General features: G+C 41.7%; 2 protein-coding genes across 2 annotated transcripts; both read right to left on the bottom strand.

Annotated features, from left to right (window-relative positions):
* Positions 1–18,857: 18,857 nt before the first annotated feature.
* On the bottom strand, positions 18,858–21,080 carry LOC139296091 (tripartite motif-containing protein 16-like). Its single transcript, XM_070918384.1, has one exon. The coding sequence runs from the start codon at positions 21,063–21,065 to the stop codon at positions 19,392–19,394; it is 1,674 nt and encodes a 557-aa protein (XP_070774485.1). The 5' UTR covers positions 21,066–21,080; the 3' UTR covers positions 18,858–19,391.
* A 2,074-nt stretch (positions 21,081–23,154) lies between these two features.
* Positions 23,155–24,884, bottom strand: LOC139296090 (tripartite motif-containing protein 16-like). The gene has a single exon (XM_070918383.1). It carries the CDS (start codon positions 24,867–24,869, stop codon positions 23,193–23,195), a length of 1,677 nt encoding a protein of 558 aa, XP_070774484.1. The 5' UTR covers positions 24,870–24,884; the 3' UTR covers positions 23,155–23,192.
* Between the last annotated feature and the right edge of the window lie 1,002 nt (positions 24,885–25,886).

The raw sequence follows: 25,886 nt of genomic DNA, 5'->3' as shown, positions 1-25,886 counted from the left end.
GGGTAGTTCTGGTATTTTTAAATCTGGGCCCTATTTTTGATAAACAAGGAGTCTAAATGAGTAATAGTTACCAAAACGAGACGTTTTCTCTGAAATCTAACGAGAGGTGAGCTGTTGCGGGAAGACGACGTGGAGTCAGAGTTCTTCTTGCTCTTTAACAACAAGCACCTATAGAGGACCTACTTTTCACGGGCACAGTTACCCTCAAGGATTACATTGCACTGGACCAATTCCAAAACTTTTGGTAACTATTATTGATTTAGAAATTTGTAAAAAAAAAAATATGGCTCAGGTTTAAAATTGCGCTTTAAGTTGGTGAGTATTATCTTGGTATAACTAATAGAAATGATGAACCCAACTATTATGAATGATCATCAACATCGGCTTGTGTCAACTAAAAGGTGATAATCCAGAAAGAATAGAGCAGAAATAAACAGGAGGACTTGTTAGGATGGACGTCTCTGACTTGAGGAGGAGGAGAATAAAAAAAGAAAAACGCTGCCACTGATTTTGACGCGACGTCCTCTGCAGCTTTGTTGGGTGAAAATGACAGATTTCACTGAGCAGCTGTGTCGTTTCTGTGCTGCACAAACAGAGAGAGAGAGAGAGCTGTTGGCTTTCATTTCCTTTTCTGTTTTTCATTTTTCTTTTTGTCTCCACTCTACAACAGAGCAGGACGAGCTGCTGCTGCTGCTGGCGAGCTGCCATGGTTCAGCTAGCATGATTTCAGCCTTCGTGCCATCACACACACACACACACACACACAACTTCACATCTGCAGTGACACAGGCAGCAGCATGCATACAACACACACACACACACACACACACACACACACACACACACACAGTGGCTTATGCTCACTAATCGTCCTCTCATTCATCTCACACTAACTTGAAAAAAATATGGAAGGGATTTGCCGAGCGCTGGGCCAGATGTGATAATACTGATCCAGGAGAGTTGACCTGGGGGGAGGGAGTGTGAGTGTGTGTGTGTGTGTGTGTGTGTGTGTGTGGTAGGAGAGGAGTGTGTGATCATCTGCCTCTCCTCTTTGAAAATAAAAGTGAAGGAGACAATCTGCCCCCCCCCCTCCTCCCCCAGAGCCTCAACAAAGAGGAAATAACACACAGACAGATTAGCAGCATTATCAACATCTAACAGTACAGAGGTCAAAGGTCAAAGTAACTGTGACGATTCAGGAGCTAATCTCCTTGATGGAGACAAGCATGAAAAACGGCATAAATAAAATACACAACCCACTGGTCAGGTTTTAAAAACTGATCCAGGTACATAATCTGCAGCTGCATGCTAACGCTCTCTGGTTGTTGCTTGGGTAAAGGCCTAACTAAGATTTAACCATTGCAGGTGCAGCTTATAGAGCTCTATGGAAGAGCTGATTAATATATTTTCTTAATAATGTGACGTTCAGTAAAGTCCTTCAAACTTGTCTGATGATTTGACTGCTCGTTTCTTGCCCCATCTGATCTGTGTGGTAGTGATGTCACTGTGTGATGTCACAGATCACAGAGTGCAGTGTTATTACGTATTATATAATTATCATTATATTACTGATAGAAATGATGGACAAAACTACAAAAAAAAGACCCAAGTAGTATTTAAATCACAGGTTTAAAGCAGTGTGTTTGTATTGACAATAGCTTAAAACATTATACAGTGAATAAATAATCATGTGAAACAGAGAAAAGGAGAAAAACATAGAAAATACAGTTTCATGCCAGAAAACGTTATTTTTACTTTTACAAAGCAGCGTTTTGTCTTTCGCTCAGATTCTTGGATATGAAACGTCTTATTAATTATCAAGGCTGAAGTGTGATCTAAATGTGTAAAATGCTCTCACCTGCTATAAATGGCGGCACTTTTCTAATTAGCATCGGGCTCCCCCCAGCTCGCGAAGGGAGCAGCGAAGTCATGATGATGGTGTCAAAACAACCGTCTCTGTCTGCAGCCATATTATCAGACAGACGATGAGAAGCACCCGGCCCGTGACATTCCTCTTCAGACTAGCTAAGAAACAATTCCCCCTTAACAAAATGACAGAGTCTGTTTGCAGGCAGTCAATCTGAGAAAGGTTAAACACTTCACTCCGTGAGATGTGTTCGAGCCCGGGACATCTGTTAGCGTGTGATAAGACACGCGGTTTGAAAATGACATGATTCATACATAGAGCTTGTTGAAATGTTGTGGTGATGTGAAGTATTAGAAGTCATAATTATAATAATAATCCGGGTGTAGCATAACATGTAGTGGCTCTTTGCAGAGGACCTCTAACAGCACTGACATGTTGACAGCAATTTTTGATGTGTTCAAGGACACTTCATAATGAGAGATTTGGGAGTCGGCTGCTGAACATACATTTTGATTAATGACCAAATTCACATTATCCTTTCCACAATGTCCTCACTGGCTCATTATTTGTCTTCTAGGTTTAATTTTCAGACGACATCGTGCATGAATCACAGGATACATGACGTGCCCTCAGATGTCGTGGTGTCTTTGAATGCACCACAAGGACGTTTTTGAAAATGTCTCTCTTTGCTCACAACTGCAACACCACACAGTAATAATGTGACTTATTGATCGCAAACCATGTTTCACATCTCTGCAAGAGACGATCAGACTCAATGGATGTCCTGTGTGTGAGATTTAAGGGAGAGAAGTTAAATTATTATTCAGTTGATTTGCGTACAGCATATTTATTATGTTTACTGAGTTAACTATTTCCATATTTACAAGGTTAAATAGTTTAATAGCAGCATACAGCTGCCAATAATCAGCTCAAATGCAAAAAAAATAGTATCTGGGGATACTTACAAAGTACATCAAAACTAAATAAAATAATACAATTCCATAACTGCGTCACAAAACAGGAAAACAACATAAACACTTTAAATCACTTTGTGTTGGATATGATGCATTTGGCTTTGCATAAAGTTGAGAGCTGGTACAGTCATGAGGCTCAGTGTTCATTAAATCCCATAGACTTAAAACAAACAATTTTACCATTACTACCTTTGCCATGACAATATTACAATCCAGAAAAACCTGCTGATTGCTTAAAGCTGCATGAGTCGCTCTTTGGCCACTTGGGGGCAGAGTAACAAGCCAAAAGCACAACATCTGACAATCGATCACATTATAAAACAAACCTCTTAGCAAACAATCACATTAAACAACGGTCTTTGGCTGATGCCAGGCATCCATGTTGGTTTGGTTTACCATATTATTAAGTGCCAGGTTGAATGTCAGAGAATTCAGACTTTTCCCATCTTAGTTACGACTCGGAAGTCGACGTGAGCGCCAAGTACCGGTTAGAAACTCAAAACTCTGATATGATATGGACGCTGCATTAGTGAGGTCCATCATTGACAGTGGCTGATAGTTCATCACAAAAGATCAGTTCAGTTCAGTGCACAAAGAGGGAAATCAAATGTTTATGGACCTGGCTTTGTGCACGGGGACACTGTCAACACCAACTGTTGACACAAAGATGGAGGAACACTGTTGTCTGCTGCAACATTAAGATTTCCCTTCGTTGGAACTGAGGAAGCTCACAACCCCATCTACTAACTGTAGATATAATACGTACTGTATATAAACCTCTGGTCCTGAAATGAGTCAATAATAATAATGTGAACTGTCCTTGAGTTGCAGTTGCAACCAGCAGTTTGGTCCTTCAAGCAGCTGCTGTGTAGTATCTGTGTCATTCCCTGCTGACTGCATCTGTTGTGGAATAGCTCGAGGACAACACAGCGCCTTGACAAATACACCGTAACAGCTAATTCATGCCTTCGCAGCGCTGCTCCTCAGACTAATTTCCCATGTATAGGACAAGTGCTCGGCCTTGAGCGCTCTCCATTGTGCCAGGCTAATGGTGTGCATGTGCCACAAAACGGCTTCTCATCTTCAAAAGAGGGCATATGTTCCCTTTTCAAAGGCCCTCAGAGCCATTTATGTCCTTCTTCCTTTCCAACAGACGAACGTCACCAAGTGCAATCAATGGACCAACGGCTGCCTGTGTGCCCAGACCGCCGATCCGGTTAAATGGGGAATGCGTGAGTCTGAGCGGCTGCCGGACTCAACCGCATGGTCATAAACTCAACCAAATGCAGGTAGAGGTTCATTGACAGTCCAAGCAATACTGTAGAGATTTGTTTCTTCTTCATGTTTCTTGACCGTGCATCTTTTTCACCTGCATCTTCTTATCACGTCAGGTTTTCCATGAGTCTTGTTTCGGACCGGAGAAGACTGGAGGCAGCACGAACATAAAGAGATAACGGACAAGAAGGAGAGCAGGTGCTGTGGTTGTTTACTGCCCAGAGATCAGCGTTTCCAAAGAAAGTGGACTCACTGACAACGTTTAAGTGTAACTCTTTTTAATTCTGCACACTAGCCGTGCGAATTCACCGCTAACGCTCTTTTCTTTTCACTTGGTGAGATAATTATACACCTCAGTGAGCAATTCATTGTCCCTCGCAAAGGTGTATTCACTGTCCAGTTATTTCAACCGTGCAGTTTAATATCATCGCACAAAAGCCATCCACTGTCATACTCCGTCAACCAGGATATTGTGTATAGTTTTTATTTGCTTCACACTTGGTGTAACCTGTAATTAAAACTCCCTCGACGCAAATGGAAACGGACACATCAGCAGAGATAAGACTTGATTCAAACAGTGCATGCAGCTAAATCTGATGAGTTTACAGGAACACTCCAGTGGAGGACGATGTAAACGTTCGGATTTAACTCTACAGAAGAATCACAGGCTTGTGAATCTGCTATTCAGTCATTTTAGTTTTCTCCCCAGGCATTAATTACAGCCCCACATACTTGTTTATTCCACCAACAACAGAGTGCTGCAGGAATGAGTCCTAAAACCTGGAAATCAGTTTAATTAGCCTTGTCATTAATTAGCATCTTTACACTTCTGGTTCCCTCGTCTGGAAGTCAGTGGGTTTCTGGTCTGATGCCTGAAATAAGGTCTGTGGTGAACACAAGCTCAAGAGATTTTCACGTTTTGTTCTACGACATAAAATACGTCAGCTGATGCCTCACTCGTGAACTTTGAAGGTTTTGAATTGAATTTTGAAGCGGCTAAATGAGACTACAGAGGTTGTTCACGTCTTGATGGCGAACACAGAAAGTCATCTACTCACTAGTCGGCCTTTAAAGCCTTGTTGTGTTTACACTCTATATCTATCTGTCTATATATCTATATCTACCTGTCTATATATCTATATCTATCTATATATCTATATCTATCTGTCTATATATCTATATCTGTATATATATCTATATCTACCTGTCTATATATCTATATCTGTCTGTATATCTATATCTATCTGTCTATATATCTATATCTATCTGTCTATATATCTATATCTACCTGTCTATATATCTATATCTATCTATATATCTATATCTACCTGTCTATATATCTATATCTATCTGTCTATATATCTATATCTACCTGTCTATATATCTATATCTATCTGTCTATATATCTATATCTACCTGTCTATATATCTATATCTATCTGTCTATATATCTATATCTCTCTATATATCTATATCTACCTGTCTATATATCTATATCTATCTGTCTATATATCTATATCTACCTCTCTATATATCTATATCTACCTCTCTATATATCTATATCTATCTGTCTATATATCTATATCTACCTGTCTATATATCTATATCTATCTGTCTATATATCTATATCTCTCTATATATCTATATCTACCTGTCTATATATCTATATATCTATATCTATCTGTCTATATATCTATACCTGTCTATATATCTATATCTACCTGTCTATATATCTATATCTGTTTATATATCTATATCTACCTGTCTATATATCTATATCTACCTGTATATATATCTATATCTGTCTGTCTATATATCTATATCTACCTGTATATATATAGATATCTACCTGTATATATATCTATATCTACCTGTCTATATATCTATATCTACCTGTCTATATATCTATATCTATCTCTCTATATATCTATATCAGTCTATATATCTATATCTATCTGTCTATATATCTATATCTACCTGTCTATATATCTATATCTGTCTATATATCTATATCTACCTGTCTATATATCTATATCCATCTGTCCATATATCTATATCTACCTGTCTATATATCTATATCTACCTGTCTATATATCTATATCTATCTGTCTATATATCTATATCTACCTGTCTATATATCTATATCTGTCTATATATCTATATCTATCTGTCTATATATCTATATCTACCTGTCTATATATCTATATCTATCTATATATCTATATCTATCTGTATCTATATATCTATATCTATCTGTCTATATATCTATATCTGTCTGTCTATATATCTATATCTACCTGTCTATATATCTATATCTACCTGTCTATATATCTATATCTGTCTATATATCTATATCTACCTGTCTATATATCTATATCTGTCTATATATCTATATCTACCTGTCTATATATCTATATCTATCTGTCTATATATCTATATCTGTCTGTCTATATATCTATATCTACCTGTCTATATATCTATATCTATCTCTATATATCTATATCTACCTGTATATATATCTATATCTACCTGTCTATATATCTATATCTGTCTATATATCTATATCTACCTGTCTATATATCTATATCTATCTGTCTATATATCTATATCTGTCTGTCTATATATCTATATCTACCTGTCTATATATCTATATCTATCTCTATATATCTATATCTACCTGTATATATATAGATATCTACCTGTATATATATCTATATCTATCTGTATCTATATATCTATATCTACCTGTCTATATATCTATATCTATCTCTATATATCTATATCTACCTGTATATATATCTATATCTACCTGTCTATATATCTATATCTGTCTATATATCTATATCTACCTGTCTATATATCTATATCTATCTGTCTATATATCTATATCTGTCTGTCTATATATCTATATCTACCTGTCTATATATCTATATCTATCTCTATATATCTATATCTACCTGTATATATATAGATATCTACCTGTATATATATCTATATCTATCTGTATCTATATATCTATATCTACCTGTCTATATATCTATATCTGTCTATATTCTCTTCATAGTTCAGCTCAGTGGTGACGTAGATGTAATGCGACCGTGCTGTAGTTCCTTTATAGCCTAACGTTAGCTGCAAAGATCATAAAAGTGGAGTTCATCAGTGAAGATTATCTCGCTGAACAAAACGTGTCAGTATCATAAACTTCTGTCTGAGTTTATTTTCTGCAATAATCCAAAGTCCCCTGGAAGAATCGCGTTGGCTTTTAGTGGAGGGAACCAGGGCCATGCTAACTTCAGGGTTGGGTTACAAAAACACCTCGTCCCTGCAGGACTATTAGGTCCCCATCCAAACAGCTCAACATCAATTAATTGTTATTGTAATCTTAATCATCTGTTATGCAGGAAGATGACGTCTGATGTCACCATTCTTAATCCCAGCTTGCATTGGTTTATTGATTCTCCAACAAGTGGAAACAGCCATCAATGGGCGTAAAAGCAGACTTCAGGGCTCACAGCCCTCGAAGTTGGATGTGCCAGAGGCTGCGGGCTAAACAGATACCTTCATATGATGTGTTGTCTATCACCTGCTGTAATTCTACACGGGATAAAATGCCGTCCAACCGTGAGTATAAGAGCATCACTCTCTTTAAAGCGGCTATAATGAATATTTTCTCTGGTAGTGATGAATCTACAGAGATTCATCACCTGGATCTGAAGCTCTATAGTGAGTTTCAGCTCATTGTTTAGCTGTCCGACCCCCAACTCTCACTGCTGTCATAGCAGGCAGCTGTTTTCAGAGACAAGAGCTGTAAAAAGCTGTACGCTACCTGCTCAGCAGCAAACAGCAGACGGACACAATCGGGAGAGTAGCTGGTGAACACAGCAGCTAAAGAGCCAGATACTGATAGATAAAACAGAGCTAAAAGAGAGTGAATATTGGGCTTCTGTTCATCACATCGACTCAAACACGACTCCAAATGAATGGTCACGTTGCTCTGTAAGTGCTTGATGTGTAAATAACCAACCACAGCACCATATCAACGTAAAAGGTGACGGGGTATGGGTATGTCAATGTTGTGTTCACAACTTGTTTCTGCTGCCCCCAAGTGGCCAAAACAATCAGTTATTGCAGGTTTGAACATGCGCTTGACAGGATGAACTGTATTTATTAAATAAATGTGATTTTAACCGGAAGTAAACTTTTAAGCCTTGTCAAACTGCTCTTAATCAACATCTGTCATGGCAGCTGCAGTACTCAGCTATATAAATTCATTTCACATATTGTTATTTATGTGGCACGTAGGTGTAGGAGAAACATTGATTTAACATTGAGGGATAATAGAGGGTGATGATGAAGGAATGGCTTTATCCTGTTGAAGCATTGTGGGTAAAAGTTTGACCTTGCCCAAAGCAGACCCAAACCCAACGTGCATAATTACATTTTTCCGATCCGAAGCCAGACCTGGTCTGACTAGACCCGAAGATAGTTAGATCCGAACCTGAACAGACCCAGAGAAATATACTGACACGCAGACCCGAGACCTGCTGCAATACAACAAGACCCCACCTGACCCAGTTAGACTTAATATAATTTGGACTTGGCCCAACAGGGTTCCCTAGACAGGTTTCATTTACTGGAAAACGGAGTGAAAGTGTGAAGATCTCTAATTGTGTAATAGAGCGCATTTACTTGTATAGAATGAAACCTAATGTATAGTATAATGTGCTTGGAAATGTGTGAATGTTTCAGTTCAGTGTTATATTTTTGTGCTTGCATTGTGTTCATCCACCCTCATGAGTGTGTTTTGTATCAGACAGATTATGTACCAACGCAGGGCCATTGTGCACTTCCACTGAGTGTGGTTTAACACAGGTTCACACACCACAATAAGACCACTGAGAGGTAAAGTGGCTGCGCAGCTGCTTGTGAAAAGGAGGAGGAGGAGGAGATCCTGTTAGTCTCTGCTCCGGATGATGAGCCGAAATCACGGAGGAGAGAACAAACAACGCTGGCGGCTGCCTCCAAAGCCATGATCTGAGCCTGAAGCAGGTTGGCCCTTCATCTGCATCTCAATGAGGAATTTGATCACAGCTCAACATTCAGAGGCAACAATGTGAGGCTACCGGGGCCGCCGCTTTCAGATATGAAAATACGTCTGGGAAACAAATTAAAGACGGAGGGTGAACAGAGACGTGTGAAGCTCAAAAACCAGCGTGTTCGCTTTGTGTTTGATTCAGACTGCCGTGTTTCTCCCTCTAGGTGGGGGTTTGTTTTCCAGATGATAATGATGACATTCAAACTAAAAAAGTGCTCCTTGAAATTATGGGTCCCCTGACAACAATTCACTCAGAAACTGTAAATATGTACAAATCTTGGCATGCTCCGGCGGGGAGGGGGGGGGGGGGTGCAGCGAGCAACCCCTGTAGTTTCAGCTGGGAGATGTGTGCGAGCAGCTTTCTTTAGTCTAATACACAAACTCACAAAATGTTAGATGAAATACTCTTCCACCCATTTTCCTTATTAAACAGAAAAATACAACTTCTGAATTCACATTTCTGGGTAGTCTTTCCACTGTTCCTACAATCATCAACTCTGTTTTGGTCGAAATCGATCCGTAATCCACGAGTTAGAAGTGAAAATAATCCGGCTGTAACGTGTTCCCCTGCTGCCTCTCTGGGTTAGCTCGCTGAAAAAACGGCGATATTTTCGTCCAGTCGGCCAACCTTATAACGTTGACCATTACATCATTTATTGTTGGCTAAAATCAACACTGTCGTAATACAGAAGATAGCATCATGGATCACGTTAGCTGGTGAAGTAATTTGGCAACTTAGCCAACTAACAGATACACTGTTACGTTAGCGAGCGAGCAAGCTAAGGTTAGCCGGCTAGCTGTCACTTAGCTACGCTGCATGGATCTGCCGTTGGTTGCTTCGTATCGTTAGCTGATGAAGGGATTTGCAAACGGCAAGCTAGCCAATTTACCAGCCAGATTATCCCTGGGAGTCTGGATGAACGTTAGCTGGCTAGCAACTTGTCAGCAAGCAGTAAAGCAGATTTAGCGGACTCTATTTATAAGCTAACGTTAGCTAGTGTTGCACACAGTTTGCCCTGTAGGGGAGCTGAAGAGAAGCTCAGGCACGCGGGAGTGCACATAAATTCATCCCAAGTCTTTTTCAAGTGACGTTACAATCCATTCACACGTTGGCAATAAAAAGCAAGTAAAGTGTTATATAGTGTTATATGTAGTACCTCCATTCACTCTCCTTTTAGCTGTTATCACCATGATAATTATGAGACCTGTTCGCATCACACATAATCATTTGATCATTGTTAGCGTTCAAATACTTATTGCAGCAGCTTTAAGTTTGCCTAATTTTTTCTCTTAAGTTGACTAAATGAGTCTTGCATGAACAGCTAATGAACACATTAAACAAACTACTGAGTTATTTTTTTGAGTTTGGTTATAAATAAGGTTGCTTCATGATTCGGCTTTTCACAGCTGAGATGTGTTCTGACGTCATCGTTCACCATCAAGCGGCTGAAAAGGTGACTGCGCTGCGAAACTGTCACTCTTAATTTAACTCTGAGAGTGTAAAAACCCACCTGACTGACGGGTGTCAGCTCCACCGGCCGGACAGGTGAGCAGAGTCGGGACCGGCACCGGCCTTTGAGCTTTCAGTAAGTAGAGAGGCGAGATATTGGGGGGGGGGAGAAAAAGTGTGTTTCTTAAACAACACAAACACACACATAAACATTCTCACTGCACCAGCAATCACGGCGAGGAGTCGATGAGTCATCTCTGTAGCTTTTATACAGGCGGTGCATCAATCACCTTCTCCTGATGGGAGCAGATGGTGCGTGGCGGCTCAACCAGCGCAGAGGAGCGTGGTGGTATGTGTGTGTGTGTGTGTGTGTGTGTCGGGGAAGGGGGTTGGTTCCAGCCAGCAAGGCAGAACGGTTGGATGAAGACTGATGCAAACAGCAGTGCAGAGGCCGCCGCAGAGCCGCCGCCCACAGTGCAGGAGCGCTTGGTGTTCGGTGTTGATCCGGCGCCAGAGAACCGGCTGTGCGGCAGGTGCAACAACAACAGAAGAGGAAGAGGAAGAGGGAGAGGAAGTGTGGGAGAGCGGTACTTTACTTTGATTGGAGGAATGTGTAAAAAGAGAATGGCGAAGCGAGGGGCGTCAGTGTCAATGTAAATCCTTGAAGGAAGCGAAGGTGAGGTGAGGAAGACTTGGGTTAAGGTTGGGGTTAAGGGTAGCTTACGGTAATGGTATAATAACCACAAAAATTGATGATGATCCTCTTATAACTCCCGAACCATAAGTGGTACAGCCACCAAATTTGGTGTGCGTGACCGTCTCGTCCCACTGCCCAGGTGCGCCAGGTGTGGAGCCCCCACCGTCTTCCTTTCATCTGGCTGAAACTATATCTAATGTAGCATCACAACTGTGGGAAACAGTGTCAACGAGACAAGGACAAATGTGTTAACAACCAAACAGCCTGTTAACACTCTGGGTGCTCCTCCCTAACTGAACAGAGTCGACACAACAACATGGAAACAGTAACTTGACACTAAAACAAACTATTTCTCCATTACACCTGCCAGCCTCTGTAGATTTAATGTTACCAACCTGTCAAGTGATTTCCAACTCATGAAGGCAAACAGCAGCAGACACATATCCACTCAGCGCAAACACGAACATATAGAAACAAACGTCTGCTTGTTTTTTTTACCCCTCCAGCTCTCAGCTTCATCGTATTCTCTGACATAATTTAAGATAACCTTGGGCCTTGGGCGTGCGTGCCACGGCAGTTAGAACCCCTCCCCCACCGAAACAACAGGAAGTAGTTCCAGGTTGGAGCTGGCAGGCTGGATGTCGGTGGTTTGAACTGATAGTGTCACAGTCGGATTGAAGCTCTGAGAGGAGAACAACCTTCACGAAGCTCGAGGAAGAGTCCCGGGGTTTTTGAAAGGCGGAGCGTGTACTGTGAAATGTTGCTTTGTTTTGCCTGGAGGGTAAACTGTTCACTGTAATGCGTTCATGATATCAAAGTGATTGCATAATCATGCAGCCATACCGCTGGGGCTAATGGGTTTTTCCTCACGCGTTCCTCTGGCAAACAGATAATATCAGTGATGCTAAGAACAGAAATGTAGACGTTCTGTCCTGAGAGAGGAAGGACAGCACACAGTCTCTAAAATCACTGCATCGCTCGATAAACCAGGGCACGATGTTATAGAAGCAAATAGGGTGAACATGAAAGGTTGAAAAATGAGAGCAAAGACTTACATGAAGTAGACACAACTGGAAACAGTGGAAGTTTCACAGTCGAACTTTGGAGGCAGTTTGAAGACGTGAGGTTTCCAGAGAACGGAAGCGCATTGATTCACCAAAGAAGGACGAGACGTTGGTAAAGATTTCACTACCTTTACACCTGTCCAGCATCAGCTCAAGTCAGTTTTATTGATATAGTCCAATATCACACGGAGCTTTACAATCTGTAAAACATATAACATCCTCCATCCGTAGACCCTCATCTTCTCATTGGCCACATTGTCTATAGTGTCACGTAGCCTCAGCGCTACAGCCCTTTTCTGCCGGCCTCTTCTCCTTTTTTTGCTTCCCATCTTTCTCCATTTTTGGATTTGTTTGCCATTTGACCGTACCTGCTCTGCCTCCGCGTTTCATAACACATTAGCAGATTTCTCACAAGATACCTCAAAGTCAGCTTTAGCCTGTACTTTGAGCTTAATGCCGATGTAGCATCCTAGCATTGTCTTACCAAAATGCTATCCAGTGTTGAAAATTATCCCTGAAAGTAACAGCTTTATATTTTGAGGAATATGTAATGATGATATGCTAATGGTATGCGTTCTTAATCCATCAGCCAGTTTTGTTTTCTGGGGCTTTGGGGGCTCTGCTCCTTTCAACAATCTTTTTAATCTTTTGCTTTTTATCACAATGTAAGTAAAATATCTTTGTTTGCACCGAACGAGGAACTAAACACACCTTGTTATGTCTTGCTAATATGAGTTTGACACCGTCTTAACTGGCATACAAGATGAGCTTTGTGTACTAAAATGTATGGTCTCAAAAATATGGTGATCCAAAGTGTTTCCCAAAGATACAATCAGTAAATTAGACATTATGAAATAATCATATGAATGAGTAGATTCAGAATTTACAACATACAAACATGAAACTGTGAAATAAGTCAATCATTTTTGAAAACTCCACTCCATTGTTATGAAATATTATTTCTCCCTGATCCTCTCCACAATAACAGATCCAGCATCCAGATGTTGTACATTACAACTCATAAAACGGGAAACAGGTGACCTATCCTGCCTACCAGACACCCTTTCATAATATAAATATAACTTGTTGCTTGTCTTGAGTTGACTTGTCAGCGCTGTTGTGTGTTTGTGTGTGACATGGACCGAAGCATTATCGTACATTCTCAGCCTGTCCTCTTGCCAACGTGTCCAGGGACTGCGTTTCTTCTCTCCGCCATCGACTTACAAAACTTGTCTGATCTTGTTAAAGCAGGCATCACTTCAAATGTGATTTATCAAACTCCCTGAGCTTTCGAGAGCTTTCGAGAGCCCCGGACCACAAAGCACTGGAGTCATTGTGATGCTTTTCCTGCGCGGGGAGCGACAAATTCCACCTGAAAGTCAATAAGGCGCTTCAGGTCAGCCGCTTCCTGACGGAGAATGCTCGAAGGGCTAGGGGGCCTTCGTTGTCATGGTTACAATAATAAACACGTGGTTAGGGTTTGGGGACGATCGTGGTCATGATTCAAAGAAACCAACGCTGACTGTCGGTTTGAAATGAACAGCAGAGAGTTGAAGAGTCCTCACTACTACGGCCACTAGAGGGCGCTGTCACGGGACAGTCAACAGATGACGTTTTGGGGATTACCTGAATCTGAATCTGAATGCACGGCTTTTACTTGTAACAGTATTTCTACACTTTTACGTCAGTAAAATCTGAGTACTGCTTCCACCACCGATTGTAGTTCTGTCATGATTTATGTTTGTGCTATCTTATCTCATTCATGAGGATATTTTGCACTGAGCATCATGATTATTACTTTTAAGCATTTATCACCCAAAATACTCGTCATATCTGTATCTATCTTATGGGCCTGTCTCTTGTGATGCTCGACCGTAAACCCCCCCTTCTGGCTTTCAGTAATCTTCTTATTTATCTTTAAGTTCACACCACATACCTGACTGTGCCCAGCCCAGGTGTCACAATCTGGATTCTTGGATTCAGCGGAGGGCTCTGAGCTTCTGAGGTTAACCCTGAATGACAACACGTGCTAACGCGCTAACACCTCGTGGAGCGTTAACTTCTGCTCACTGCTTCTCCGCCATCTTTACATGATTTCAGAATCTATTTGTGGACCAGCCGATGTCTTTTTATCGCAAACACCAAACAAAGTGCGATCTGCAGGTTCTTATTTGTTAAATGAATGTTTGTGACAGCTTTTTCTCTGAGAACGACGCTATGAGAGCGCTGAGCGTGAACCAGAACAGTGAAGTTGTGGGACGGATAATCAACGAGCTGAAACTCACCATTGCTACCAAGGAAAAAATAAAAAGCGTCATCTCTTCGTTAAGTGATGGGATGAGAAGATGCTGTGGGACTGTCTGCTGTGCACAAGCTGAGTCATTGTTTGACAAACTGATTGAACAGTAACAGTTTTCATTTCAGAGCTGTCCGAAACGCTGCTGCCGGAGGAAGACAGATGAAGGTCGACCTGCGTAAGTGAAGTGTACTGTTGTGCTTTCACACACACACACACACACACACACACACTACTGCTACTAAAAGTCTATTTTTTTTAAATGCTTTTTAGGTGAGGAAAATAATGTAAAATCCTTAAAAGTAACTTTCAATGACATTTTATTTTAATGACACTTTTTTTTTTAAGATGGCACAGCACTATTTCTATTAAATATTTGACTTATTTTTATTTTTTTATTGACAGACAAAACACGAATACACCAAGTTTGATATAGTATAGTGTCTCCCCCCCTGAGGACATCAGCTGTTTGGTGTGTTTTACAAGACAAAGTTTTGTTTCTGTACGTCTTAGTTACTTTATTTAGTCATGGGCGAGTTGTATTTCTGTCCACCGTTAGAGAATATTTAATTCAACTTTGAGTAGCGTTAAGGCTAGCTGGCGGCTAATTTAGCTCATCCGACTTGTTGGCGCTGACTATTTACTGGCGAAATCGCATGCTAACATACTGCGTACTACATACTCTGTCAATACTGCATACTGAACTACTACTACTGAATGAACGTTGTGCCTTTACTAGCAGACTGTTCACACTGAAATATACTGCAGCGATCACATGACCGGTCCCAGCTACCTTTGAATGAAAATAGTTTATCAACGTAACCTTTTTCCTGCTTTTTTTGTACTTCGTCAGTCACAGGCCCGCTCCCTCGACGTAGACGGTACTCCATCGAATTCACGCAAAACTAGGGGGCACCATCAAGAAACCAAGAAATATCACATATACATTTTGGTTTCTGATGTTTCTTTCCTCAAAGGAGAACACAGGACAACAGATTTACAGAGCAGATATGAGCTGTAGCAGAAAAACATTTCATTCAAGTCAGACAGAAACCTAAACTCCCCTGAACTGGACGCAAAGTCTCTGTGACAAAACTTTTTTTCTTGGTCAAAATTGATCATAATGTATTAATCTACTGGCAGACGTTAAACTTCAGACTGAGTTTCCTCTCAGCACGAAGTTGAGCTAAACAACTGAAACCTCGATTTCAGTCCAAACTGAGCCAGACTCCTTATTGTGAAAACCAGCAGACAGTCCGAGCATCCAGCTGCTTTGTACAAAGGCTGCTAATGGCATAGGCCTCAGTGTGTGTGTGTGTGTGTGAGGACAGGGGGTTACGAGTGTGCACACACAGCGCTCATACAGGGAGCCCATTTCCAAATGTCAAGTGTTTGTGAAATAAATGTCAACTAGCTCAGGGATGAGAAATCAAAGGGCTCCTTAGCGCCGGCTGCAGCCGATACGACACGAATAAGAAAACGTCTGGGCTGACAAAGAATTCAAAAGAAAAAGGAGGAAAAAAATGCCTTATCGATTTTTGTTTCCTCAACTGTGACATGTCTAAGAAAAAAAAAGAGAGCAGACAGCGTTGTCGTTCTCGGCGAGGAGTCTTTGGAAAGCAGCTGGAGGAGAATCTCTGGTATTGACGCACCGTCGGACCGCCTGCCTCGCTCTCATAATGTCAGCACATTCAATGGGAGATGCTGGGAGACCATTATGACACAGTTCTGTGGTGGCAGCCGTCCCAAGAATCTCTGACTTCCTTCAGTTTTCAGACAGAATCTCAAGTCTGCGGCGTCCGATCTTTAAAGCCCCGTCTGTTTGACCGAGCGGGGACATAACATTTGACTTCTGTCGGCGTCAAATTACCAAGACACCTTAAAATAAATGATTCTGTCGCGTTCAATGAGAGGATACGGAGAGCAAAAGTCCTACCTCCCCCATCTGTCCCACTAGCTTCTGTATCTCAGTGTATTTTCTCATGTTTCCTTCGTCGGCTTTTCTGAACAGATCAAACATGTTTGTGGGATTTTGCGGACGTGATTTCATATTACAGGAAAGTATAATTTGAAAAATCTAGATATTCCAACCAAGATAAAACAACAATAATCTTGTTAGCTTGTGCCTCACGTCTTTGCCACAAAAGCTCTTTAAAGGCCTCATGGGATTTGTAGTTGTTGGGTTATAACAAAATAATCAGCCTTTCTTCTTTGTCAGATCAAAAGATGTTGCTGCGGCTAAAGATTATCTTTATTATGGATTAATCTGCAGATTACTTTCTTGATTATTTGATTAATCATTTGGTCTGTAAGATATAATAAGACAGAATGTTTTTAGCTTTTTTTGCCAGCCAACAGTGCCTACAGAGAGATCCGAGGTGTATATTTAATAAGGGTATTTCATATAAAGGCTTTCTGATGCAATGAATACACTTGTTTTGGCTCCGTCCTTCTTCTCCACTAAAACCTTCCCATCATGCCCTACTTTTAGTCTAATCCCAACAAAGTAGAGACTCCTGTTAGATCTGTGTGATGTGGCTGAGTGCATTGGTTGCAATTCCCAGCAGGAGAGCAGCTCAACTCTGCCCTCTAAGGTGAGTAATGTGGTTACTGTAGCTCTATGTGTTTGTCTATCCACCCAGACACCTGAGGCTTTGACATTTGCTTCACATGGAACAATATTTGAATTGTTGGTGATTTAGCAAAACATTCCCTGTCCCTCTAAAGTCAGTTCCTCTGAAACTATCTGGATCATTCGGTCTTTCACTTCTCTGCTGAAGTCCCAGTGCAACATGATGTTAACATCATGTCCGTCTGACCACGTGGCCGTTATCTTTAAAGTTCGAGATGTTGATTTTGAATAACCTTTTGGTTAAATGCCAGAGTTTCTATACTTTTCTGTTCATAATCACCAGGGAACTTTTTAATGTCTCATATACTGTACTATATATACTCATGCTTAGACGGCTCTGCTTCCAAATGTGAAGAATTCCTTCATTTCATTAAAACACTGTGATTCACTCGGACAGAAAGAAGTCCCTATGGCAACTGTACACTGTGCTTTCATCAGGAACACTGCTTCTTTAAAGTTTAATTATTAGACAAATAAAACCAGGCCTTTTGAATAATAATACAAAGGAGATAAGAGGTTCTCAACACAAAATCACACCAAACTTAAAAAAATAACTTAAAAAACTGCACTTTTATGTTGAGAACCCCCTACTGCCAAATCAGAAGCATTCTTTCATTTCATTTAAAAATAATTCACGGGGCCTATTTCTTCCATTTCTTCACAATCCGTCTAACAGTCGTCGAGGTTTGAACATCAAGGATCAAGCAGCTGTTGAGATATTTCACAGAGAGAGTAAAAACTTTGACCTGCTGGTGGCGCTAGAGGAAATACCAGAGGATCATCAACAGCAGTGGGATTCATCCTCATGTCTGCACAAAATGTCATGGAAATCCATCCGAAAAGAAACAAGAGGCAAGTGAGAAACTATGTACGAGCCTTTGAACAATAATAACAATATTGCAAAAGAGCTTTGAAGCTCCAGTTTCACTCTATCTATACAGGATTTAGACTATAAAAATCTATATGAAAATGCACATTACATGGTAAGTACAGTATATATATATATATATATATATACACTATATTACTGAATAAGTCATTAAAAGTCATTAAAACCCTTCGCTCCTCTGTGTGGGTGTACAGCTGTGTGTCTCTGCAGGTAATCAAACACCCGTCGTCCCTCCACCTGGCTTCCACTTCTTCTATCGTCACGCTCTTCCATCCTCCTCCTCCTCACCCTCTCCTCACCCTCTCTCACTCCCTCACACTCTTCATCTCCTCCCTCTGTGGAGGATGACTCATTGGTTTCAGAGTTTCCTCGACTCACAGACGCATTGATTGGAGTCGGTTTATTTCTCGCTCTGTGCCGTGGGACTCCTGCGACGTCACCGATTGGCTCGTTGCGCCAACCTGTCAAAGCTGTCTGGGAACCGAAGTCTAACTGCAGTTTCCCCCGAAAGCCACGACTCACACAGAGAGTTCAGACACGATTTTCACAGTTTTCCCTTTAAAAATAACAAAATACAAGAAACTCTGAGATGCAGATTTTGTTTCCTGTTTCATAAAACTTCTGAAACACTTACAACTTACATTTTCCTGCAGAGAAACGTCAGTTCAGGTCAACAGTGATATACATATGATCATGATGATTACAGTCTTATAATAACTCATTTATACATCAACAACATTTATCTTCGATACAGGAAGGTCTGGAGCTTTCTCTCTTGAGACACATGCAGTGGAAGAGAAACAACAACATACAAATACATCAATATAAATATTCAACACACATTTAGAGTCAGAGAAGTTCACATTTTCCTGCAGAGAAACGTCAGTTCAGGTCAACAGAAATCATCATGAGCAGTGATAGCCTCCATGGCTAAACAGACACAGGAAGGAGCTCCACCTAAAGAAACTCAGACATTTACAGAACAACTAATGAGAAGATGGCAAAGTACCACCCATAATGTTTGATTGACAGGTGATCTCTGTGCAGTGAAGAAATGCCACAACAATCAGCTCTCAGCAACAAACAAGGAGACAAAATAAGTTCAAGAGTTAAAACACAGAATTTAACAAACTGTCCCTGAAATGACTTCTGACTATTTGACTTTATAGAACTCAGCAGTGTTTCCAAAATCTAAAAACTGAAGTCCAGCATAGAGAGGCTGAGTGAATGTGGTCTGGACACTGTGGAGGAGAGTCATGGTTTCAGAGATGCTGTAGAAGGACAGAATACCTGCACTGTGATCCAGGTACACTCCTACTCTGGAGGACCGAGGATCTGAGACGGGAGTTTTGACTCTGTTGTACCAAAAGTTATAACTGTTTGTGTCACATCTTAACGCCCAAGATTTGTCATTGTGTCCAAATACACATTCATATGACCACCCTTCTCTTCTGATACTCTTGTATGCGACTGCTACATGAACTCCTGTCCCGCTCCACTCCACCTCCCAGTAACAACGTCCAGTCAGACTCTCCCTACTCAGGACCTGCCAATTTTCAGTGAACATGTCTGGGTGACCAGAATAAGACTGTTGTTCACTCATTGCTGTTGCTTTTCTGTCCCCCTCAGATAATAACAGCAGTGTGTGTGCTGTGTTTGGATCCAGTGTGATTTCACGTGAATATTTTAAGAACTCAGCTCTGGTCTTGGGCTCTGGTTGTGACAGTAAAACATCCACTTCAGTCACTCTCAGTGAGATGTTTGTCCATGTCTCTCTCAGAACGTCCTGTAGTTGATCTCTGACTTCTGACAGAGCTGCTGTCACATCCTCAAAGTATCTCAGAGGACGGATATTGATGCTGGATGAGTCTGTAGACTCACTGAGTCGTGACAGGGAGGGGTAGTTGTGTAGAAAGTGGTTGTGATCCTCTGTGTGTGAGAGCTGCTTCAGCTCAGCGTCTTTCCTCTTCAGCTCAGTGACCTCCTGCTGCAGCTTCTCCTGAAGCTCTTTGACTCGACTCACTTCAGTTTCCTGCTTGGATCTGACCTGCTGCTCCACATCAGAGCTTCTTTTCTGGATGAGACGGATCAGCTCAGTGAAGATCTTCTGGCTGTCCTCCACTGCTTTATCAGCAGAGCGATTGATAGCCTCCACCTCCTGTTGAAGCAGCTTCACATCTTTCTCTCTGTCCTGGATTCTCTGCTGGATGTTTTGTCGACTCACCTCGAGCTCTCTCTGCCTCTCAGTCCTTTCTGCTGCAGCTGAGACTGTGTCGTGGCCTTTATGTTCATCCACAGGGCAGAGATAACAGATACACTGCTGATCAGTACGGCAGAACATCTTCATCACCTCATCATGACGAGAGCAGATGTTCTCCTGGAGCTTCTCGGAGGGCTCCACCAGCTTGTGTTTCTTTAATGGAGGTACATCATAATGACGCTGAAGGTGTTTCTCACAGAAAGAGGCCAGACAGACCAGACAGGACTTGAGGGCTTTCAGTTTTCTCCCAGTGCAGACATCACAGGCCACATCTTCAGGTCCAGAATAGCAGTGATCAGCAGGAGCAGCTTGGAGTCCAGTCTTCTTCAGTTCCTCCACTAAAACTGCTAACATGGTGTTTTTCACCAGGACAGGCCTCGGTGTGAAGGTCTGCCTACACTGAGGGCAGCTGTGGGTTTCCTTCTCGTCCTCTTCATCCCAGAAGCTTTTAATACAGCTCATGCAGTAGCTGTGTCCACAGGGAATAGCCACCGGATCCTTCAGTAGATCCAGACACATCGAACAAGAGAAGGTTTCCCGGTCCAGCTGAACTCCTTTCTGCGCCATTTCACCTCTCAGTCGCAGCGACTGTCTGAGTTTCACCTTCTTAGAAGTGAAAGTAGTTTGAGCTCTGATCTAAACAGCATGTGTCTCTGCAGTGAATGGGGCCCGTCAGCTCCGTCACTTCACCACCATGTTGGCTCCACCCGTCTTCAAACTGTAGATCTGAAGGGGAGGGAACAAGGACATATATGGACAGAGTGGAGCTCGCTGTGTTTGAGAGGAGGAAGAGGAGGGAGGGCTTATCAAGCTCTGACTCAGTCCAGGAAGAGGAGCGGTTTGAGATGATTATACCAAGGCAACGTGGTTCATTTCACAATAACATGCAAACAATAAAATTCTTGAAACCTGCAGGGTGGACACTGGAAATAATGCCCACATTATAAATTGGACATTTACAAAATTATGAAAGTTTCTCCAGTGCCCTAAAAATGCCTTCACACAACTATTTGTCACTTTTCACGTGAACAAACGAGTGCAACACTATGGATGTTTTTTAAGTGTTCACTTATCCCCATATTTAAAGGATTACCTCAGCTCTCTTTATGATGGCACTGTGGCCGATCAGAGCGGCTATAAAGTTCAGAGTTTCCTCGACTCACAGACGCATAGATTAGAGTCGGTTTATTTCCCGCTCTGTGCTGTGGCACTCCTGCGACGTCACCGATTGGCTCATTGCGCCAACCTGTCAAAGCTGTCTGGGAACTGAAGTCTAACTACAGTTTCCTGAAAGAGACGACTCACACAGAGAGTTCAGACTGAAGCTGACGATTTTCACAGTTTTCCCTTTAAAAATAACAAAATACAAGAAACTCTGAAATGCAGATTTTGTTAGGGTGAAATGTTTCCTGTTTCATAAAACTTACAAGGTGGAAACTATCAAACCTGGATGTATTTGGCATTATAATGTAATTTATATTAGTTTATTGGTTTTTGCCCTCAGTCCCCTGATGTTATCTCTGTGCAGGTATATAGAAATATTGAATACCAACAGCACTATCAAACCAGCACCTACTCCACATCACACACCATCACTCTCCATTAAGAGAGTCTTTTAGATTGGAGACTTCCTCGTCCTCGTCCTCCTCTTCACAGTCCTCCTCCTCCAGTTCACACAGGTTGTGGTCATTGTGTCTCACGTACCAGTGTGTACACAACTGAGAAAAAGTGTATTTCTAATAATGATGATACTGATGATGTACTTTTTACTATTATTATAGTTTCTATTGTTGTTATTATTTATTAGGAAATAATAGAATCTTTGTTACTTAAGCTTATCTGTATTTCTTTTTTTCTGTCTCTTGCCTCGTCATGTCTCATGTGTCTCCCTGTTCATCACTAGTCTTGCAATTTCAAAAAGAATTCGTATGACACCCTGGAATGAAGACCAGAAGAAAGTACTTTGTCCATGTTTGTTTATTCATGATGTAAACCTTCAGTTTGTTGACACATCCCATCAGTAAAGTCTGTCCAATGATTTCATGTACAGATTCACTTCATCCACACAATCAGATTGTTTGACCAGAATCTCAGCTATGAAAAAGAACATAATCAATGATCTCCTTATTGATTATGTTCATGATGATTACAGTTTTATAACAACTCATAGTCCTTCATTTATATGTGAACAACAACAACAACAACAACATTTGGTCTGCCAAACAAATGAATGTAATCGTAATTATAGATTTCTTTATACATTTACAAAAAGAGAACAAAATATCTTCGACACAGGAAGGTCTGGAGCTTTCTCTCTTGAGACACATGCAGTGGAAGAGAAACAACAACATACAAATACATCAATATAAATATTCTACACACATTTAGAGTCAGAGAAGTTCACATTTTCCTGCAGAGAAACGTCAGTTCAGGTCAACAGAAATCATCATGAGCAGTGATAGCCTCCATGGCTAAACAGACACAGGAAGGAGCGCCACCTAAAGAAACTCAGACATTTACAGAACAACTAATGAGAAGATGGCAAAGTACCACCCATAATGTTTGATTGACAGGTGATCTCTGTGCAGTGAAGAAATGCCACAACAATCAGCTCTCAGCAACAAACAAGGAGACAAAATAAGTTCAAGAGTTAAAACACAGAATTTAACAAACTGTCCCTGAAATGACTTCTGACTATTTGACTTTACAGAACTCAGCAGTGTTTCCATAAAGAGAGTAAAAACAAAGTCCAGCATAGAGAGGCTGAGTGAATGTGGTCTGGACTCTGTGGAGGAGAGTCATGGTTTCAGAGATGCTGTAGAAGGACAGAATACCTGCACTGTGATCCAGGTACACTCCTACTCTGGAGGACGGAGGACCTGAGACGGGAGTTTGGACTCTGTTGTACCAAAAGTTATAACTGTTTTTGGCACATCTTAACGCCCAAGATTTGTCATTGTGTCCAAATATACATTCATCTGACCTCCCTGCTCTTCTGATACTCTTGTATGCGACTGCTACATAAACTCCTGTCCCGCTCCACTCCACCTCCCAGTAACAACGTCCAGTCAGACTCTCTCTACTCAGGACCTGACAACATGCAGCGAATCTGTCTTGGTGACCAGAATAAGACTGTTGTGTGTTCAGTAATGTTCCTTTTCTGTTCCCCTCAGATAATAACAGCTGTGTGTGTGCTGTGTTTGGATCCAGTTTGATTTCACGTGAATATTTTAAGAACTCAGCTCTGGTCTTGGGCTCTGGTTGTGGCAGTAAAACATCCACTTCAGTCACTCTCAGTGAGATGTTTGTCCATGTCTCTCTCAGAACGTCCTGTAGTTGATCTCTGACTCCTGACAGAGCCGCTGTCACATCCTCAAAGTATCTCAGAGGACGGATATTGATGCTGGATGAGTCTGTAGACTCACTGAGTCGTGACAGGGAGGGGTAGTTGTGTAGAAAGTGGTTGTGATCCTCTGTGTGTGAGAGCTGCTTCAGCTCAGCGTCTTTCCTCTTCAGCTCAGTGACCTCCTGCTGCAGCTTCTCCTGAAGCTCTTTGACTCGACTCACTTCAGTTTCCTGCTTGGATCTGACCTGCTGCTCCACATCAGAGCTTCTTTTCTGGATGAGACGGATCAGCTCAGTGAAGATCTTCTGGCTGTCCTCCACTGCTTTATCAGCAGAGCGATTGATAGCCTCCACCTCCTGTTGAAGCAGCTTCACATCTTTCTCTCTGTCCTGGATTCTCTGCTGGATGTTTTGTCGACTCACCTCGAGCTCTCTCTGCCTCTCAGTCCTTTCTGCTGCAGCTGAGACTGTGTCGTGGCCTTTATGTTCATCCACAGAGCAGAGATAACAGATACACTGCTGATCAGTACGGCAGAACATCTTCATCACCTCATCATGACGAGAGCAGATGTTCTCCTGGAGCTTCTCGGAGGGCTCCACCAGCTTGTGTTTCTTTAATGGAGGTACATCATAATGAGGCTGAAGGTGTTCCTCACAGTAAGAGATCAGACATTGCAGACAGGACTTGAGGGCTTTCAGTTTTCTCCCAGTGCAGAAATCACAGGCCACATCTTCAGGTCCAGCATAGCCGTGATCAGCAGGAGCAGCTTGGAGTCCAGTCTTCTTCAGTTCCTCCACTAAAACTGCTAACGTGGTGTTTTTCACCAGGACAGGCCTCGGTGTGAAGGTCTGCCTACACTGAGGGCAGCTGTGGGTTTTCTTCTCGTCCTCTTCATCCCAGAAGCTTTTAATACAGCTCATGCAGTAGCTGTGTCCACAGGGAATAGCCACCGGATCCTTCAGTAGATCCAGACAGATCGAACAAGAGAAGGTTTCCCGGTCCAGCCGAACTCCTTTCTGCGCCATTTCACCTCTCAGTTGCAGCGACTGTCTGAGTTTCACCTTCTTAGAAGTGAAAGTAGTTTGAGCTCTGATCTAAACAGCATGTGTCTCTGCAGTGAAAGGGGCCCGTCAGCTCCGTCACTTCACCACCATGTTGGCTCCACCCGTCTTCACACTGTAGATCTGAAGGGGAGGGAACAAGGACATATATGGACAGAGTGGAGCTCGCTGTGTTTGAGAGGAGGAAGAGGAGGGAGGGCTTATCAAGCTCTGACTCAGTCCAGGAAGAGGAGCGGTTTGAGATGATTATACCAAGGCAACGTGGTTCATTTCACAATAACATGCAAACAATAAAATTCTTGAAACCTGCAGGGTGGACACTGAAAATAATGGCCACATCATAAATTGGACATTTACAAAATTATGAAAGTTTCTCCAGTGCCCTAAAAATGCCTTCACACAACTATTTGTCACTTTTCACGTGAACAAACGAGTGCAACACTATGGATGTTTTTTAAGTGTTCACTTATCCCCATATTTAAAGGATTACCTCAGCTCTCTTTATGATGGCACTGTGGCCGATCAGAGCAGCTATAAAGTTCAGAGTTTCCTCGACTCACAGACGCATAGATTAGAGTCGGTTTATTTCCCGCTCTGTGCTGTGGCACTCCTGCGACGTCACCGATTGGCTCGTTGCGCCAACCTGTCAAAGCTGTCTGGGAACTGAAGTCTAACTACAGTTTCCTGAAAGAGACGACTCACACAGAGAGTTCAGACTGAAGCTGACGATTTTCACAGTTTTCCCTTTAAAAATAACAAAATACAAGAAACTCTGAAATGCAGATTTTGTTAGGGTGAAATGTTTCCTGTTTCATAAAACTTGCAAGGTGGAAACTATCAAACCTGGATGTATTTGGCATTATAATGTAATTTATATTAGTTTATTGGTTTTTGCCCTCAGTCCCCTGATGTTATCTCTGTGCAGGTATATAGAAATATTGAATACCAACAGCACTATCAAACCAGCACCTACTCCACATC

This window comes from Enoplosus armatus, chromosome 14 (assembly GCF_043641665.1).
Source record: "Enoplosus armatus isolate fEnoArm2 chromosome 14, fEnoArm2.hap1, whole genome shotgun sequence".
Classification (NCBI taxonomy): domain Eukaryota; kingdom Metazoa; phylum Chordata; class Actinopteri; order Centrarchiformes; family Enoplosidae; genus Enoplosus; species Enoplosus armatus.
Note: the sequence above shows the minus strand (reverse complement) of the source record. Positions and strands in the feature narration are given on the sequence as shown.

Excerpts from the sequence above, each read along its gene's own strand:
- LOC139296090 (XM_070918383.1), bottom strand. The coding sequence starts at position 24,869 with ATGGCGCAGAAAGGAGTTCGGCTGGACCGGGAAACCTTCTCTTGTTCG.
- LOC139296091 (XM_070918384.1), bottom strand. The coding sequence starts at position 21,065 with ATGGCGCAGAAAGGAGTTCAGCTGGACCGGGAAACCTTCTCTTGTTCG.